The sequence below is a fragment of the Physeter macrocephalus genome, chromosome 16, assembly GCF_002837175.3.
Source record: "Physeter macrocephalus isolate SW-GA chromosome 16, ASM283717v5, whole genome shotgun sequence".
NCBI lineage: Eukaryota > Metazoa > Chordata > Mammalia > Artiodactyla > Physeteridae > Physeter > Physeter macrocephalus.
Window position 1 is genome coordinate 56,037,035 of NC_041229.1, and position 16,950 is coordinate 56,053,984.

General features: G+C 36.5%; 1 protein-coding gene across 3 annotated transcripts in view; it reads right to left on the reverse strand.

Moving 5' to 3' along the window:
- The window catches only part of ACER3 (alkaline ceramidase 3), a 183,527-nt gene that overhangs the window by 5,815 nt on the left and 160,762 nt on the right, over positions 1-16,950 (reverse strand). For all 3 annotated transcript variants that reach the window (XM_024131609.3, XM_024131613.3, XM_024131612.2), the window contains 2 exons: positions 2,631-2,732; positions 193-297 (listed from right to left, as the gene is read on the reverse strand). In XM_024131609.3, coding sequence (XP_023987377.1) covers positions 193-297; positions 2,631-2,732 — 207 coding nt within the window. The remainder of the gene's footprint in view (positions 1-192; positions 298-2,630; positions 2,733-16,950) is intronic.

Below are 16,950 nucleotides of genomic sequence, written 5' to 3' on the forward strand. Positions count from 1 at the left end.
TGTCAACCTTTAAAGATGAGAAAACAGCTTCAGAGAGAGTAAGGGACTTGCTTAAGATCACCTGGTGGCAGAGGCAAAGCTGGAACATAAGTTTCTGATTCTGTCTGTTACATTTTATATTTACACCATTCTATTTGAAGAGTAAAGAAAGAAACACTCCAATACTAGGCGAAAAAAGTCTCTATTTCCTACCTGAAAAGGATGTGAAGATAAGAACCAAGGCCAGTTAAAATATGCCACCATGCATGAAACTGTGTGGTAACAGCTATGATAGGTGGCACCTTCTTTCGAAAGTTCCTGTGTAGAGAGGGGGGGGAAATATGCATGTCAATTATTTTTTATATTTAACAACTAATGCTGACAGTCTTAGAGCATTTTGAAATGTCATTCTCAAACATGGCAATTATTTAATTTCCTTATGTCTGCTGTAGTCTGCTGTATTGTTTTCCAAAGTGTATTTTGAGGAACAGTATTCCTAGCAGAAGTTCCATGAAGAAATGACTCTTTGGTCAAAATAAATGTAGGAAATAGTACATAGGTTATTGCCCTCTTGGAGATTTGTAATGCATATTAACAAATTATAGGCTTTAAAAAGTCCTACCATAACTAAACAGGTTATCTTCATTTTTTTCAGGTAAGCTACTAATACATGGAACCCTTCTTTCAGGTAATATCTTATTAACACCTTATGGAACAAGTGTTTCCTGGAAAAACACTTTGGGAAACACTGGTCAACTTAGCTATTCACTCAAGAAACTAGACACGAGCTTTTTTCTATGCCCTATGTACAACCGTCATTCCAGAAGAGCACCAAACAGTCTATAAAGTCCTTTTGTATTTATAATATGATTTTACTTCATAGTGAATCTTTGAGGTGGCTTTATAAGCTTTGCTTTGAAGATGAGGAACCTAAAATACAGAGAGATTATTGAGTTGCCCAAGTCACTCAGCTAGTGGTACAGCTGAGTCTCAAATTCTAGATCTTTTGATTGTGTATCATATTAATATTCTCATTTATTAGAGGGGGGAAATTCAGTGTGAAACACCAAATTATTTTCTAGATATCCCCACAAATTTTGCAGACATCTTTAAGAACCTACTTTATTTCTTAGTAGAAACAGAGGATCTCACCCAGAGGATGATGACTTACCTCTGTGTTGTAAAAGCCCCAGTTGGGATTCTGATGGATATTATGGTACTGATTCAGAACCACTCACTTAGATCTTAGTTTTTTAAGCAAGATGTATTATTTGTTTGTGTGCATGTAAAGTCTACATTTCAAATATATGCAAAAGTAGGCAAAATAATAATGTACCCATTACCCAGCTTCAACAATTATAATTTATGGCCAATCTTGTATCATCTAAACTTCTCCCCTCCCATATTATTTTGAAGCAAATCCCAGATATTGTTATCATTTTACCTCTAAATATTTCAGTATATATCTCTAAAAGGATAAAACTTCTTTAAAACATAACTATAATACCATTTTCACACCTAAAAGATTAACAATAATCCCTTAACATTATTAGATATTCGATTACTGATCATAAGCTTTTTTTTTTTAAACATTTGGTTTGTTTGAATCAAGATCCAAAAAAAAGTAATTACACTCAGTTTGGTTGATAATATCTCTTAAGTCCCTTTTAATCTTACGTTCCTCCTCCCTTTTTTGCCCCCTCTGCAATTTATTTGCTGAAGAGACTAGGTCATTCGTTCTATAGATTTCCCACAGTTTGAATTTTGTTGATTGCCTTTCTGTGGTGCTATTCAATACATTCCTCTGTTGTCTATGATTATGCAAAACTATTAAGTCAGAATTTTGAGTTGGAAGGATCCACTAGTTTAACCTACTTAGCATGTTCATTTTATGGAAACTGAGGCCCAGACAGACAGTGTCTTAGGTGACAGACTAGAGTCCAGAGACCCAAGATTCAAATTCCAGTGAATATGTAATTGCTGAAAAGGTAGTGAAAAGGAATACTTGCCTTTTTTAGAAAATAACATTTAAGCATATTAAAGTACAAAATTATATACACGTATTTCATATGCTTATTACAAATCATTCCTTTTTTTTTTTTTTTTTTACAGGAGATAGTGCTAATCTTTTAATAAAAGATCCCATTACAATGGGATCTGTCTGGACAGACTATAATAGATCCCGAAATACAGCCGTGCTAATATTAGAAGACAGTTGTTTGGGTGCCTCTCAGACGGGCCCAAGCCCCCCCTTTGAAAGTGGGCATGAATCACAAAGCCCCGCGGCCGCCGCACCTGCACTGCGCGCATTTGGTGCAGCAGGCTGGTAAAAACCTCATTCCTATTTCTTATTTCTTCAGTAAAGCAGATTAGGCAGATTTCAAAGCCCTAGTCAATATTTGACTAACTGTATTGTACTGCAATGCACACACAAAAAATCCCTACAGATGTTATGGAATATTCTTAGGTCCAAATTTTTACGTAATTTAAACAAGCATTTCCAGAATTTAGCTTTATTGTGCTATATGTATATTTTAAATTTCAATGATGGCAAAAATTCACTTCAGTGCACTAATAATTCTATATGCCTATGAAATGGTCTGCTTAATGGATTCCAAAAATATTTTTCAGAGACTGAAAATATATCTTACCTCAGTGAATCACAAAAGATGTTATCTATGTTCCATAATAAAAATCCCAATAAAAATACACCCAAGGATGTGTAACCCAGTCCTCTAAGCCATGGATAAACCCTGTGGGTAAAAAAAAAAAGCAAAATGAAATTTTGTCAATTCATGTCATGATGAGAGCTTGAAGTCATCACTGTCATGAGAGGAAAAGGTTTTCATAAGTATTAAAAGCAAACTTATCTATTAAATTCTCTAATACATTTGCCTATTACATTTAGCCATTAAAAGGTACTAAGAAAAAAATGTGCCACTAAGACTTTGCTAAGTGTATCAAGAGAGTAATCTGAAAGTACCCAGTAACTTTATCAGTCACTTGGAAGAGGCAGAGGGGTGGTGGAATAGAAAGAACATTAACTGAGTCATTTGCTGTGTCAGGCACTACAGTATATTAGATACACACAATATATATACATAAACACACACACATGAATACAATCTTCAAATAAACTCTGTGAGACAGGTATTATTCTTTTTGCTTCGCTGATGAGGGAACTGAAGCTTGGTATGTTATCCAAAATAACAGGTATAGCTAATGTATTTTTTATAGCTTTATCCATCACCTCCAAAAGCTTAGTTTATATATATTTTTAGAATGTTATATAAATGGAATAATACAGTATGTTCTCTTTGTTATATGGCTTCTTTCATTTGGCATAATTATTCTGAAATTCATCCATGTTGTTATGTGTATCAATACTCATTTCCTTTTACTGCTGAGTAGTACGCCACTATATGGATATACCACAATTTGTTTATCTGTCCAAATGTTGGTGGACATTTGTGTTGTTTCATTTTTTGCTATGACAAATAAAACAGCTATGAACATTAATAAGTCTTTGTATGGACATATGCTTTCATTTCTCTTGGGTAAAAAGCTAGGAGAAGAGCTGAATTTTCTGGCAGGTGAATGTTAAACTTAAGACAGCTAAACTGTTTTACTAAGTGATTGCATCATTTTACATTCCCACCAGCAGGGTAGGAATGTTTTTTGTTCTACATCCTCACTAACACTTGCTATGACTTTTTCATTTTAGTTGCCTCAGTAGGTGTATATAGGTATCCCAATGTGGTTTTAATTTTTATTGCCCTAATGATTGCTACTGAGCATCTTTCCATATGTTTATTTGCCATCCCTGTATCTTCTTTGATATGGTATGTTGAATCTTTACCCATTAAAAAAATTGTTATTTGCCTTATTATTGAGTTGTAAGAGTTCTTTATATATTCTAATTGTAAGTCCTTTGTTGGACATATATTTTGCAAACATTTTCTCCAAGTCTGTGACTTGCCTTTCATTTTCATTTTTATGGATTCTTAAAAAAAAAAAATTTTTTTTTTAAATTGAAGTATAGCTGATTTACAATGTTCTGTTAGTTTCTGGTGTACAGCAAAGTGATTCAGTTATATATATATACTATACATATATATTATATATATATACTTTTTCATATTCTTTTCCATTATGCTTTTTTTGATGTGTTAATGTAGGTTTATTTTATTTTTTGAATTGTTTTTAATACAGCAGGTTCTTATTAGTTACTTATTTTATACATATTAGTGTATATATATCAATCCCAATCTCCCAGTTCATCCCACCACTACCATCACCACCCCCACTTTCCCCCCCTGGTGTCCATACGTTTGTTCTCTACATCTGTGTCTCTATTTCCGTCTTGCAAACCAGTTCATCTGTACCATTTTTCTAGATTCCACATATATGCGTTAATATATGATATTTCTTTTTCTCATTCTGACTTACTTCACTCTGTATGACAGCCTCTAGGTCCATCCACGTCTCGACAAATGACCCAATTTCTTTCCTTTTTATGGCTGAGTAATATTCCCTTGTATATATGTACCACATCTTCTTTATCCATTCATCTGTCGATGGGCATTTAGGTTGCTTCCATGACCTGGCTATTGTAAATAGTGCTGCAATGAACATTGGGGTGCATGTGTCTTTTTGAATTATGGTTTTCTCTGGGTATATGCCCAGTAGTGGGATTGCTGGGTCATATGGGAATTCTATTTTTAGTTTTTTAAGGAACCTCCAAACTGTTCTTCATAGTGGTTGTATCAATTTACATTCCCACAACAGTGCAAGAGGGTCCCCTTTTCTCCACACCCTCTCCAGCATTTGTTGTGTGTAGACTTTCTGATGATGCCCATTCTAACTGGTGTGAGGTGATACCTCATTGTAGTTTTGATTTGCATTTCTCTATTAGTGATGTTGAGCAGCTTTTCATGTGCCTGTTGGCCATCTGTATGTCTTCTTCGGAGAAATGTCTATTTAGGTCTTCTGCCCATTTTTTGATTGGGTTGTTTGTTTTATTAATATTGAGCTGCGGGGTTCCCCGGTGGCGCAGTGGTTAAGAGTCCACCTGCCAATGCAGGGAACATGGGTTCGAGCCCTGGTCTGGGAAGATGTCACATGCCGCGGAGCAACTAAGACCGTGTGCCACAACTACTGAGCCTGCGCTCTAGAACCTGCGAGCCACAACTACTGAGCCCATGTGCCACAACTATTGAAGCCCGCGCACCCAGAGCCTGTGCTCTGCAACAAGAGAAGCCCATGCACAGCAACGAAGACCCAATGCAGCCAAAAATAAAAATAAATAAATAGATTTATTAAAAAAACATTGAGCTGTTTATATATTTTGGAGATTAATGCTTTGTCTGTTGATTTCTTTGCAAATATTTGCTAGCTCCATTTTTTTTCCCTCAAGATTGCTTTGGCTGCTCAGGGTCTTTTGTATATCCATACAAATTTTCAGATTTTTTTGTTCTAGTTCTGTAAAAAATGCCATTGGTAATTTGATAGAGATTACATTGATCCATTATGGTTTATTACAGGAAATTGAATATAGCTAGCTTTTAAGTTTCATTAGGTCCCATTTGTTTTTGTTTTTATTTCCATTGTTCTAGGAGGTGGGTCAAAAAAGATCTTCCTGTGATTTACATCAAAGAGAGTCTGATTCCTCCAGCTCCATTTTTTTTCCCTCAAGATTGCTTTGGCTGCTCAGGGTCTTTTGTATATCCATACAAATTTTCAGATTTTTTTGTTCTAGTTCTGTAAAAAATGCCATTGGTAATTTGATAGAGATTACATTGATCCATTATGGTTTATTACAGGAAATTGAATATAGCTCCCTGTGCTATACAGTAGGACCTTGTTTATCCATTCTATATATAATAGTTTGCATCCACTAATCCCAAACTCCAATCCATTACCCACCCCCACCCCCTGCCCTTGGTAACCACAAGTCTGTTCTCTACATCTGTGAGTCTGTTTCTCTTCTGTAGATAAGCCTCTTTGTTGCTCTTTTTCAAAATTGTTTTGGCTCTTCTAGGTGTTTGCATTCCATGTTAATTTCAGAAATTGCTTCTCATTTTTTACCATAAAGACTGCAGAGATTTGGATTGTGATTGCATTGAACCTATAGATCAATTTGGAGAGAACTGACATCTTAATAACACTGAAGTTTTTTAACCCATGAAAATGATACATCTATTTATTTAGGGCTTCTTTAATTTTGCTCAGCAAAAAACTGTTCACCACAATTTCTAATATACAGAGCTTGCATATATTTGCTAAATTTAATCCTTAAACATTTGATGTTTTTTGATGGCACTGTAAATTGTACTTTCAAAAATTTCACTTTCCAATTGTTTGGTGCTAATACATAGAAATATGATTTTTGAATACTGACTTGAATCTCGTGACCTTGCTGAATTCCACTTATTGCTTCTAGTAGTTTTTGGTACCTGTTCTGTGGTATTTTCTGTACATGATCATGTCATTTGCAAACACTATGTTGGATAGGACTTCCACCAGTGTAGTGTTGAACAGAAGTGGTGACAATGGATATCCTTGTTTTATTTTTGATTTTAAAGGTAACTTTTAAAAACATTTCATGACTAAATGTGTTAGATGCTGTAGTTTACAGGTTGAGAAAGTTTCGTTCTATTGAGTTTGTAAAGAGTTTTATTTTGTTTATGTGGTTTATTTAGATCATAAATAGCAGCTGAATTTTTCAGAATGCTTTCTCTGAATCTCTTGCTATCATCATGTAGTTTTTATATTTTGTTATTTTAGCTATAAGTATTAGCATATAAACAAATGAAAGGGGTGATTAACTTAAAAATCATCAGGAAAGCACAAACCTGGCTGTTCATGAAAAGGACATTATTGCCACTGTTTGATGAAGGTTCTCAGAGATGAGCTTAAGAGAGTCATAGTATGCTTTCAGCTTTTCTGAGTTTATCATTGCCCCATTTGAGGGAGGCAAGAATGAGTTCCAGGAAGCACAGAGTTCAGCATAATGAAGGCATTTGGCAGAACTGCAGTGTGGGCCAGGTGCTGAGATGTGACAGGGATATGATCAGTGGGGGTGGGATACTCTCTATTTTCTCCTTCTAAGCTTACTTACCAGGGCCAATCTTCAGCTCTCAGAAGTAGTTCAAAGCAAAATTCTTCTGTGGGGTGAAATGAATGTCTTTGGTTATCCAGGTAGCAGGGCACGTGAGAGAGAGCAAGAACTTCATCAGCACATGGTCCACGCAAGCTAAGTACAGATAAGATTCTGGGGACAGACTACCTATATATTATCAGGTCAAGAGTAGTATAATACAGAATGCCCTCAACATATCTGTGTCTGGAGTCACACTGCTTCATTCTGGACTGGCTGCCTGTCTAGTGTACTGTTATCATCTGAAAAGTCCCTTCCCTTCGCCTTCATCTTGGGAATTGCCTTCACCTTTCTTTGTGTTGAATTTCCTATGTCTTGCATCCTATGTCTTCCTCCTTTTTGGTTTTTTCTCTCATTTTGGTCAAACGCATCCTTCAACAGGTTCCTGAGCAACAGTTTATGGAATATAAGTTTTTTTGAGAACTTGAATGTATGAAAATGTATTTTGTCACCATATTTTATAGACAGTTTGGCTAGGTTATTATCCTATAATTCTGGCTTCCAGTTTTGCTTTGGTAAGTCCAAAACCATTCTGACCCCTGATCCTTTGTGTATATCTGCCTTCTAACTCTATAAACTTGTAGAATTGTCCTTGTCTATGATTCTGAAACTGGCATGGGTCTATTTCCACCCACTATGCTTAGTACCCAGTGGGTTCTTTCAATCTAATAACTCATATATTTCAATTGTAGGATATTTTCTTTAATTGTTTTGGTGATGATTTCCTCCCATTTTCTCTGCACAGTACCCCCTCCCCCTGTTTTATGTTGGTCCTTCTATTCCGGCTCAGTAATAATTCTATTGAGTCCCTTCTATTCTCCATTTCCTTCTCATAATTCTGATGGCCCCCAGGGTGTGGTCCATGAACTTAAGGAAACACCTGCTATTTGGCCACAGCAGTGGTGGTGAGTGGGCCCAAGGTCCTGAGGCCCCAAGCTGTCCTGTTTACTCTGGACCATACCATGGGTTTAGTGCCTCTCCTGTGGTAGATGCTTGCTGGTGAATAGGGGGTGATGGACCATAAGACAATAACAATGTATGTTCAGGAGAAAGAATTCCAGTGCCTTCTTTAACTATATCTTTCAAACCCTTCATTTCAGCTTTTCATTTTATCATATTTTTAATCTCCTCTTTGGGTGGGATTCTCTGAATGTTCCTTTTTTATAGCATCTTACTCTTGATTCATAGATACAGTATATATCTAGGAATATTAATGAATTATAATATTTGCTGTCATTTTGTTGTTTTTGAAGTTTCTTCATGCAAAATTTGTTTACTCTAAGCTGATTTATTCCCTTATTATTTGTTTTGGCCTCTTTCATATTGAATGCATTCATCATATGTCTGGCACTGTCTCCTCATTCTTGTGATCACCTTTTGAGTAGAAAACTAAAAAGGTGATCACAAGCTCTAAGCATATGGCTGAGGGCTTTAGACTAGTAACCTTCACCGTAGGGTTATTTTTCTGGGCCAAATGTTAGAGAACCCCCAATATCATCAGGTCTTTTAGGCTGCTCATATTCCCTATAAAAAGATTCTTTCAATATTCTGCCTAGATGTCTTTGCATTCAACATTCATAAAGCATAAGGTCACCCAATTTACCTGATTTCAGTACGGTATTTGCATGCTTAATTGTGCCTGGCAAAATCCAATCTAGAGATACTGTTCACCCTTTCCAGAGAATAAACCTGCAGACTTCTGTAGTTGCTCCATGGCATGCAGTTGGGTGACAGAGCCTAAACAATTAACAGTTTCTTAAAGCTTTTAACCAAACCTCTTTATTTTAGACCCCTCCTCCACCTCCTTTGCCAAACTGCCTGTTGCTGCTAATGCCTGATACTCGAGAATCAATTCTCTGATGTAAACTGGAGATTATTGACTTAGAATTTGGCTTTCTTGGGTTAGTTAAGGCAGTTAGCAGTAATCCATTTACTTTCTAGCTTCTAAAATTTTATAGTCTTCTCCTTGTGGGTTTATGCCTTATAAATAAATTCCTTTGTTGTAGTCTTAGGGTTTCAGAAAGGAACAAATTAGATACCTGTTGATCTTCAACATTGTACCTGTTTTTTTTTCATTAATTTCTGCCTTTTATCAGTATCATTCTTCATTTCTCATTGGGTTTATTCTATTCATCTGTTTTCTAATTACTCAAGTTGAATACTTAGTTCATTATTCTTCAGCCTATTTCTAATGTAAACATTTCCCTCTAAGAACCACTTTAGCTAAATCTTACTTTGGTTTATAGTATTTTCATTATGATTCCATTCTAAGTATTTCAATATTTCTATTATGATTTCTTTTTTAACTCATATTTACAAGTATAGTTTTAAGTTTCCCAATATATGGGCTATTTTGACTAATCCTGTTTTGTTTTAACTAATTGTTAGAGAACATGCTATGCATGATACCAATTCTTTAAAATTTGTTGAACTTTTCTTTAAAGCTAGTATTGGCAGATTTAATAATTACTCCATGCATGGTTGAGAAGATCATGCATCCTTTAATTGTTGAGTATATTAAATCATTTTGTTATGTTATTCAAATTTTATCAATCTTATTCATGTGTTTTGGGCTGAGTTACTGTGTTAAAATACCTCATCATGATAGAGTAGTTACCTATCTCTCCTTTGTAATTCTGTCAATTTTTGTTTAAAATTTTCCATACAAGTTTAGAGTTGTCTTTTTGGGGGGTGTGGTAAATTGAATCTTATAATAACAATGTAATGAACACATTTGTTATGAATAATGCCTTAAATTTCTTTGTTATTAAAATAGCTAGTCCAGCCTTCTTTTAGTCAATACCTGTATGGCATGTATCTTTTTCTTTCAAAATTACTATGTATTTATGTTTTAACCATGTTTCTTATGAACAGTAGATACCTGGATTTTTCCCCATTTGAGTCTTTGTCTTTTAATTGCTTAGCTCTGTTCACTTATATTTACTGTGACTACTGATATATTTTGAATTTTTTCTACCCCTTCATTTTTTGCTTTGTATTTGTCCTCACTTTTCTCTGCATCCCTTTTCCCCCTTCTCCTGATTTCTTTTGGATTCGGTTTTTATAATCCCATTTACTCCTTAATGTTTTTGTAATTGAAATTGTGAAATCAATTACTGTTTTTAGTGGATACCAAAAAAGCACATGTAAAATCCAAAATTAATCACTGAATGTACCCTATCCCCAAATAAGAAAGACCTCAGGAACTATGTGACTAAGATTATTCTCTTGTATCTCACATGTTATTTTGTCATCATTTTAGTTCCTTAAAAAAAAAAACCTCCCAAATTAGATATTATTAAAGTCAAAGTATTTTGTTCAGATAGTCCCATAGGTTTTTCACTTTTTCTCCTTCACTGTTCTTTCTTGTATCTCAACTCTTCCTCCTAAAGAATATCTTTTAGAAGGTCTTTTAGGTGAGGTGTACTAGTAAAATTTCGTCATTTCTATTTGTCTCAAAATGTTTTTACCTAACCCTTGTTCTTGAAAGATATTTGGGTATACAATTCTAACTTGATGGTTAATTTCTCTCAGCACTTTGAAGATAATAGTCTACCGTGTTTTGGCTTCCACTGTTGCTGTTGATAAGCCTGCTGTAGACTATTTGTTATGCCTTTGTTGGTAATATGTTTTTTATCTCTGGATGTTTTTAAGATCTTAGTCTTTGGATTTCAGCAATTTTAATGTGCTTTTTGAAAACAGGTGTCAATCAGGATTCAACTGCAGATAATACCTCTATCTAAAGCAGAAAATAATTTAATAGTTTCAATTCTGAAAGAAATGCTCAACAGATTTAGGCTCTCTGGGAATAACTTATGAACACTACTACAGAATTATCTTGCCAAAGGAATATTTTTCTTTTTCACATTTATGAAGCTGGAGAACTGGAAAGCCTCTGGACCAACTGCTGCATCCAGCATCATACCATCTTAGCTATAATTCACAGGAAGCTGCCACAACACCTGTTTATACCAGAGCTATGATGCACACCCTAGATCCATAGAAGTAAATGGATGCCTACATACTACCACTTCTCCTTCCCACTAACTTGGTTCTGAATCCAAGACTCATGTGAATACATGTGATTGGCAAAACACCTGAATGTATCTGAAAACTTACCTGCAAAGGTAAGATGGGAAATATAGGTTTTAGCTTTTTAGCATCTACATTACAGGAAAGCTCACTTGAAAGAGGCTGAAACAAAGTTGAATGAGCTAATCTATCAAATCTGCCATACCTGAGAAAGATTTTCTTTCATTTATCCTGTTTGGGAATTATTATTTTTGAAGCTGAAGAGTTATGTCTTTTACCAATTCTAGAAAATTCTCACCTATTATCTCTTTGAATATCTCTTCTTTCCCCATTTTTGCTGTTCTCTCTCTTTGGAACTGCAATTAGACATGTTATTTCTCTCTGATGCTTTCTGGCTTATTTCTTTAGACTTGTCTTTCCATTTAATTAATTCTCTCTTCAACTGTCTAATCTACTTTTAACTTATCCATTGAGTTTTCTATTTCAATGATTTTTTTAAATTGAAGTTGATTTACAATGTTGTGGCAATCTCTGCTGTACAACCAAGTGACTCAGTTATACATACACAGACATTCTTTTTTAATATTCTTTTCCATTATGGTTTATCACAGGATATTGAATATAGTTCCCTGTGCTATACATTAGGACCTTGTTGTTTATCCATTCTAAATGTGATAGTTTGCATCAACCAACCCCAAACTCCCAGTCCATCCTTCTCCCTCTCCCTCTCCCCCTCCCCCTTGGCAACCATAAGTCTGTTCTCTATGTCTATGAGCCTGTTTCTGTTTCGTAGATAGGTTCATTTCAATGATTATTTTTAATGTCTTTGATTCTTTTTCAGATCTGTAATTTCATTTTTAATGATCTCCTGTTCCTTGTTCATATTTTCATTTTCTCTATTTTTTCATTAAATATTTAAAAAACAGTTACTTTATATTTCAGCATCTGATTTGCGGGGGTTATTTCTGCTGTTCCGTTTCTCCTGACTTTTGCTTATGGTAGCTTATTTCCTACTCTGGTTTTAGAATTATTGATTGTGCGCATATGTTTGAGAGCCAATCTGTGGAAATCCTGAGGGGCCTACATTAAGGTATATTTCTTTGAAGTTAATTTGCTTTTGCTTCTCTTAGATACATTGGGACTCTATAAAAGGTGGATCACTTTGAGTTAATTTTACATCTTGAGGTTTCCCAGAAAATGAAGGTTATGTACATTTGAATCTCAAACATGTGTGAAGGCATACTAGTGATTATAGATTCTCAGGGAAGTAAGATTTCCTACCTAAAACTGAGGCTGAAAGACAAGTTTGCCTTGTCATCTTCTGTTACTGAAGGGCAAATTTTTTTCTAGCCCAGGCTTCCACTGACAGTATCTCTTTGATGGTCCTGACTTTATGTGTACATGTGTGTGTGGTGGTGGAGAGGGAGTTCCAACTGCTCATCTTAAACATGCCCTAAGCTTTGTCTTCTATCTACCTTCAATCTCAAACCTAAAGTTCTGATTTCCTGGTATCTGCAAATGCCTTCAAGTTGATCATGATTTGTCATGATCATTTGTCAGTCTAGTCTTCAGCTCCACCTTTGGAGTTGATGCTTTGGAATTTTCTTTACATTCTTTTGAGCTCAGCTATGCATTTAAAAGAACATCTATTGTATTTTATCCGGAATTTCTAGATGTTCTGTTACAGGAGAGATTTTCACGTATCTTGTCATACATAATAAAAGAAACAGAAGTTTCAGAGTTTCAGTTTGATTTAAAAAATCTTTACTGATAAGCACTATTCTGAGTTCCAGGAGTTATCAAGATAACTAAGACTTCAAGAAAACTTACAATCCAGTTGGGCAAAGAGATAATAAATAATGAAAAGTACAAAATGATCACAAAATGGAGACATAAAAAAGAAGCTGTGGTAAAGCAGATAGAAGAAAGATGTTTTTATTTCATAGGATTTCCATTTTATATAGGTCCATCATTTATTTCTAAGAGTATTGGTACCCTATCTATCAGACTTGAATTTAAGGCAAGGACTGCATTTTATATGCTTCTTTACATTTCCCTAAGGTGCCTAGACTAAAAACTGGAGACTTCTGCTTCTGGGAAGATGAAACGAACATAATCTTCCCTATTTTTCCCACTAAGTACAATTAAAAACCTTGAACATTATATATAAAAAACATAAGAAGACTCTGAAAGGTGGAGAGAAGGAGGCAGACTGGTTCAGGACTTTGGGACCCAAGTAATGCTACTGTGATAAATTCCATGTGTTTTCTTGTTGCCTCAGATACCCGAGAGTTGGAACTGAAGAAACTAGTAAACCAGAAACACCACTAGGCACAGACAAAAACAGCCCAACAAAAGTCTGCTCTCTCTCCAAAGAACCAGGAAAAAGGCAGTCTAGCAAGATGGAAAACTTACACAATAACCACTCTACAGCCAAACACTACAGAAAAAACTGTGGCCTCACCCCCATCCATTCTCAAAGCCTGAGTGGGAAGCCTAGACTTCATTCCTCATCAGGCCCTAAGAAAGTGCCCTAACCTCCTGCCACAGTAATGTCAAGCAGGGAGGGGCTGGATCTTTCCCCACCCAGCAGTAACAAGCTCTCCACTTCCTGCAATGTCAGTGGAGACCACATGGGGAGCCTGAACTTCCATCTTCATGTGGTAATAATGAGGTGTTCTCCCTCCTCACTGTGGTGGTATGAGAGTAGAGCTACTGGGGAGTCAGAATTTCTACCACTGACCAGACGTAACAAGGTCATACCACTGAGCTGTCAGTGGAGGCCACATGGTGAGAAATAATTAGGCACTCTTGCCCTTCCCAGGCAGGGTGGTATCAGGAAGGCCTAGTAGAGAGTGGAAATTCCTACCCCAGCTCAGCAGTAACGAGGAGCTCTTTCCCCCATTTGTGTGTCAAGAGATGGCAAGGAAGAACGTGGACTCCTACCAGTACCTGGCAATAATGAGGTGGCACTCAGGGACCTGTGGGACTATAAGGAAGATCTAGCATTCATGTTATTGGTGTCCCAGAAGGAGAGGAAAAAGAGGGCAGGAATGAAAAAGTACTTCATGAAATAATGGCTGAAAACTTTCAAAGCTGGCATACACACACACATAACGAACACAAACAAACAACAACACTATAACCCACAGATTCAAGAAGCTAAACCTACGTCAAACAGGTTAAAACCAAAGAAATCCACACCAAGACACAACATAGGCAAATTTCTGAAAACTAAAGACAAGGGAAAAATGTTGAAAAGCAGTGAGAGAAACAATACCTTACCCTACACCATATGCAAAAAACAATCTGAATGACAGGATTTCTCATCAGAAAACTTGAAGGCCAGAAGGATGTGGCACATTTTTCAAGTTTTAAAAGAAAAGAACTGTCAACCTAGAGTTCTATATCCAGTGAAAATATTCTTCAGGAATGAAACAGAAATCAAGACATTCTCAGATGAAGGAAAACTAAGAGGACATGTTGCCAGATCTACCCTAAGAGGATGGCTAAGGAAGTTTTCAAAACAGAAAGGAAATGATGAAAGAAGGAATCTTGGAATGTTAGGCAGGAAGAAAGAGAAATGGAAAGAGTAAAAATCTGGTTAGGTTATAATACATTTAACTTCTCCTCTTGAGTTTCCAAAGTATGATTTATGATTGGGGCAAAAATCAAAATACTATCTGATGTGGTTATAAATGCATGCAGAGAACATACTTAAGATAATTATATTTTAAATGGGGCAGGAAAAAGGCAGTGTTACAGGTTGAAGTGTTTTCCCTCAAAAAAGATATGTTGAAGTCCCAACCCCCAGTATCTTAGAATGTGCCCTTATTTGGAAATAGGGTCATTGAAGATATAACTAGTTAAGATAAGGTCGTGCTGTAGTGGAATGGGCTCCTAATCCAATATGGCTCATATCCTTGTAAGAAGACAGCCATGTGAAGACACAAAGACACAGGGAGAACACCATGTCATGACAAAGGCAGAGAATGGAATTACGCAGATAAGAGTCAAGGAATGCCAAAGATTGCCAGCAAACCACCAGAACCTAGAAAGAGGTGAGGATGAATCCCCCTACAGGTTTCAGAGGAAGCATGGTCCTACTGACACCTTGATTTTGGACTTCTAGCCTCCAGAACAATGAATTTCAGTTATTTTAAGCTATGTAGCTTGTGGTGTTTTGTTACAGCTGCCCTAGGAAACTAATATAGGTATGTAAAGGGAAGGTAAGATTTCTGCACTTCACTGGAACTGGTAAAATGTTAACACCATTAGACTGTGATGTTATATATGAAACCGAGCAGGGCCCTGTGGGGTTCCTGGGCATGGAGGCCTGCTTTGTCTCCAGCCTCCATGACCTTCCCTGAGTTCCAAAGGGCAGATTCGAACAGTTGCTAATCAAGGGAGGAGCAGCCAAGAAACCACCTGAGGCAAGATTAAAGTGACCAGAGAAGCTCATCAAGATTAGGAGACCATCTGAGACAAGATAAGAGAGTTCAAGCGCTGCACACACCCTAATCTTGTCAGCAACCCCACCCTTGAACTATTGCTATAAAACCCCTCATCAAATCCTCCCAGGTTGGGACACATAGTTTTCGAAGGCAGGAGCCCGCTGTGTCCCCCTTTGCCTGGGAAAGCAATATAGCTATTCTTTTCTACTTCACCCAAAACTCTGTCTCTGATATTTGACTCGGCACCAGTGTACACAGGGTGAGATTTTGGCATCATGTATATATAATTTAATACTAAAAACAATCACTAAAAGAACTATACAAGGATAAAGACTCACAAACACTAGAGATATACTAAAATGGAATTCTAAAAAATGTTCAAGTAACTCACAGGGAGGCAGGAAAAAGAAAATATAGAACAAACAGAAAACAAAACATAAAATAGTAGAATTTAAAAATTATGTTAGGGGCTTCCCTGGTGGCGCAGTGGTTGCGCGTCCGCCTGCCGATGCAGGGGAACCGGGTTCGCGCCCCGGTCTGGGAGGATCCCACATGCCGCGGGGCGGCTGGGCCCGTGGGCCATGGCCGCTGGGCCTGCGCGTCCGGAGCCTGTGCTCCACAACGGGAGAGGCTGCAGCAGGGGGAGACCCGCATACCACAAAAAAAAAAAAAAAAAAAAAAAAAAAATTATGTTAATATAAATGATCTAAATAAACCAATTAAAAGAGACTGGAAAAGTGGATTCAAAATCATGATCCAAGTGTATGATATCCAAAAGGAAACTCAATTCAAATATACCAATACAGGCAGGTTGAAAGCAAGAGTATGAAAAAGTGTATCATGCAAACATTAATCAAAAGAAATCTATGTTGATATGGCTATATTAATGAGACATGAAGTGGAGTTCAGAACAAAGAAAATGACCAGAGACAGAGAAGGACATTACATGATGACAAAAGGGACAATCCACCAAAAAGACATAGGAATTCTAAATGTCTATGCATCAAACAAGAGAACTGCGAAATAGGGTAGATGACCGAATTAAGCAAAAATTGATAGAATGAATGAGAAATAGATAAATCCACAAGTATATTTGGAGACTTCAACACCCCCCTCTCAACTGATGGAACAACTACCCAGAAAATCAATAAGGATATAAAAAAACTCAAAAACACCATTGTGCAGCAAATGGCTAATTCACTGGGGTTGGGCTGTGCAAATGCTGTACATCCCAAAGAAAGGACCGGCCCTTGACTGGTTCCTGGGAGATAACGCCTAATTACTTCGAATATCCTGTTCTATAAGAGTGTCTTTGTATACCTGACA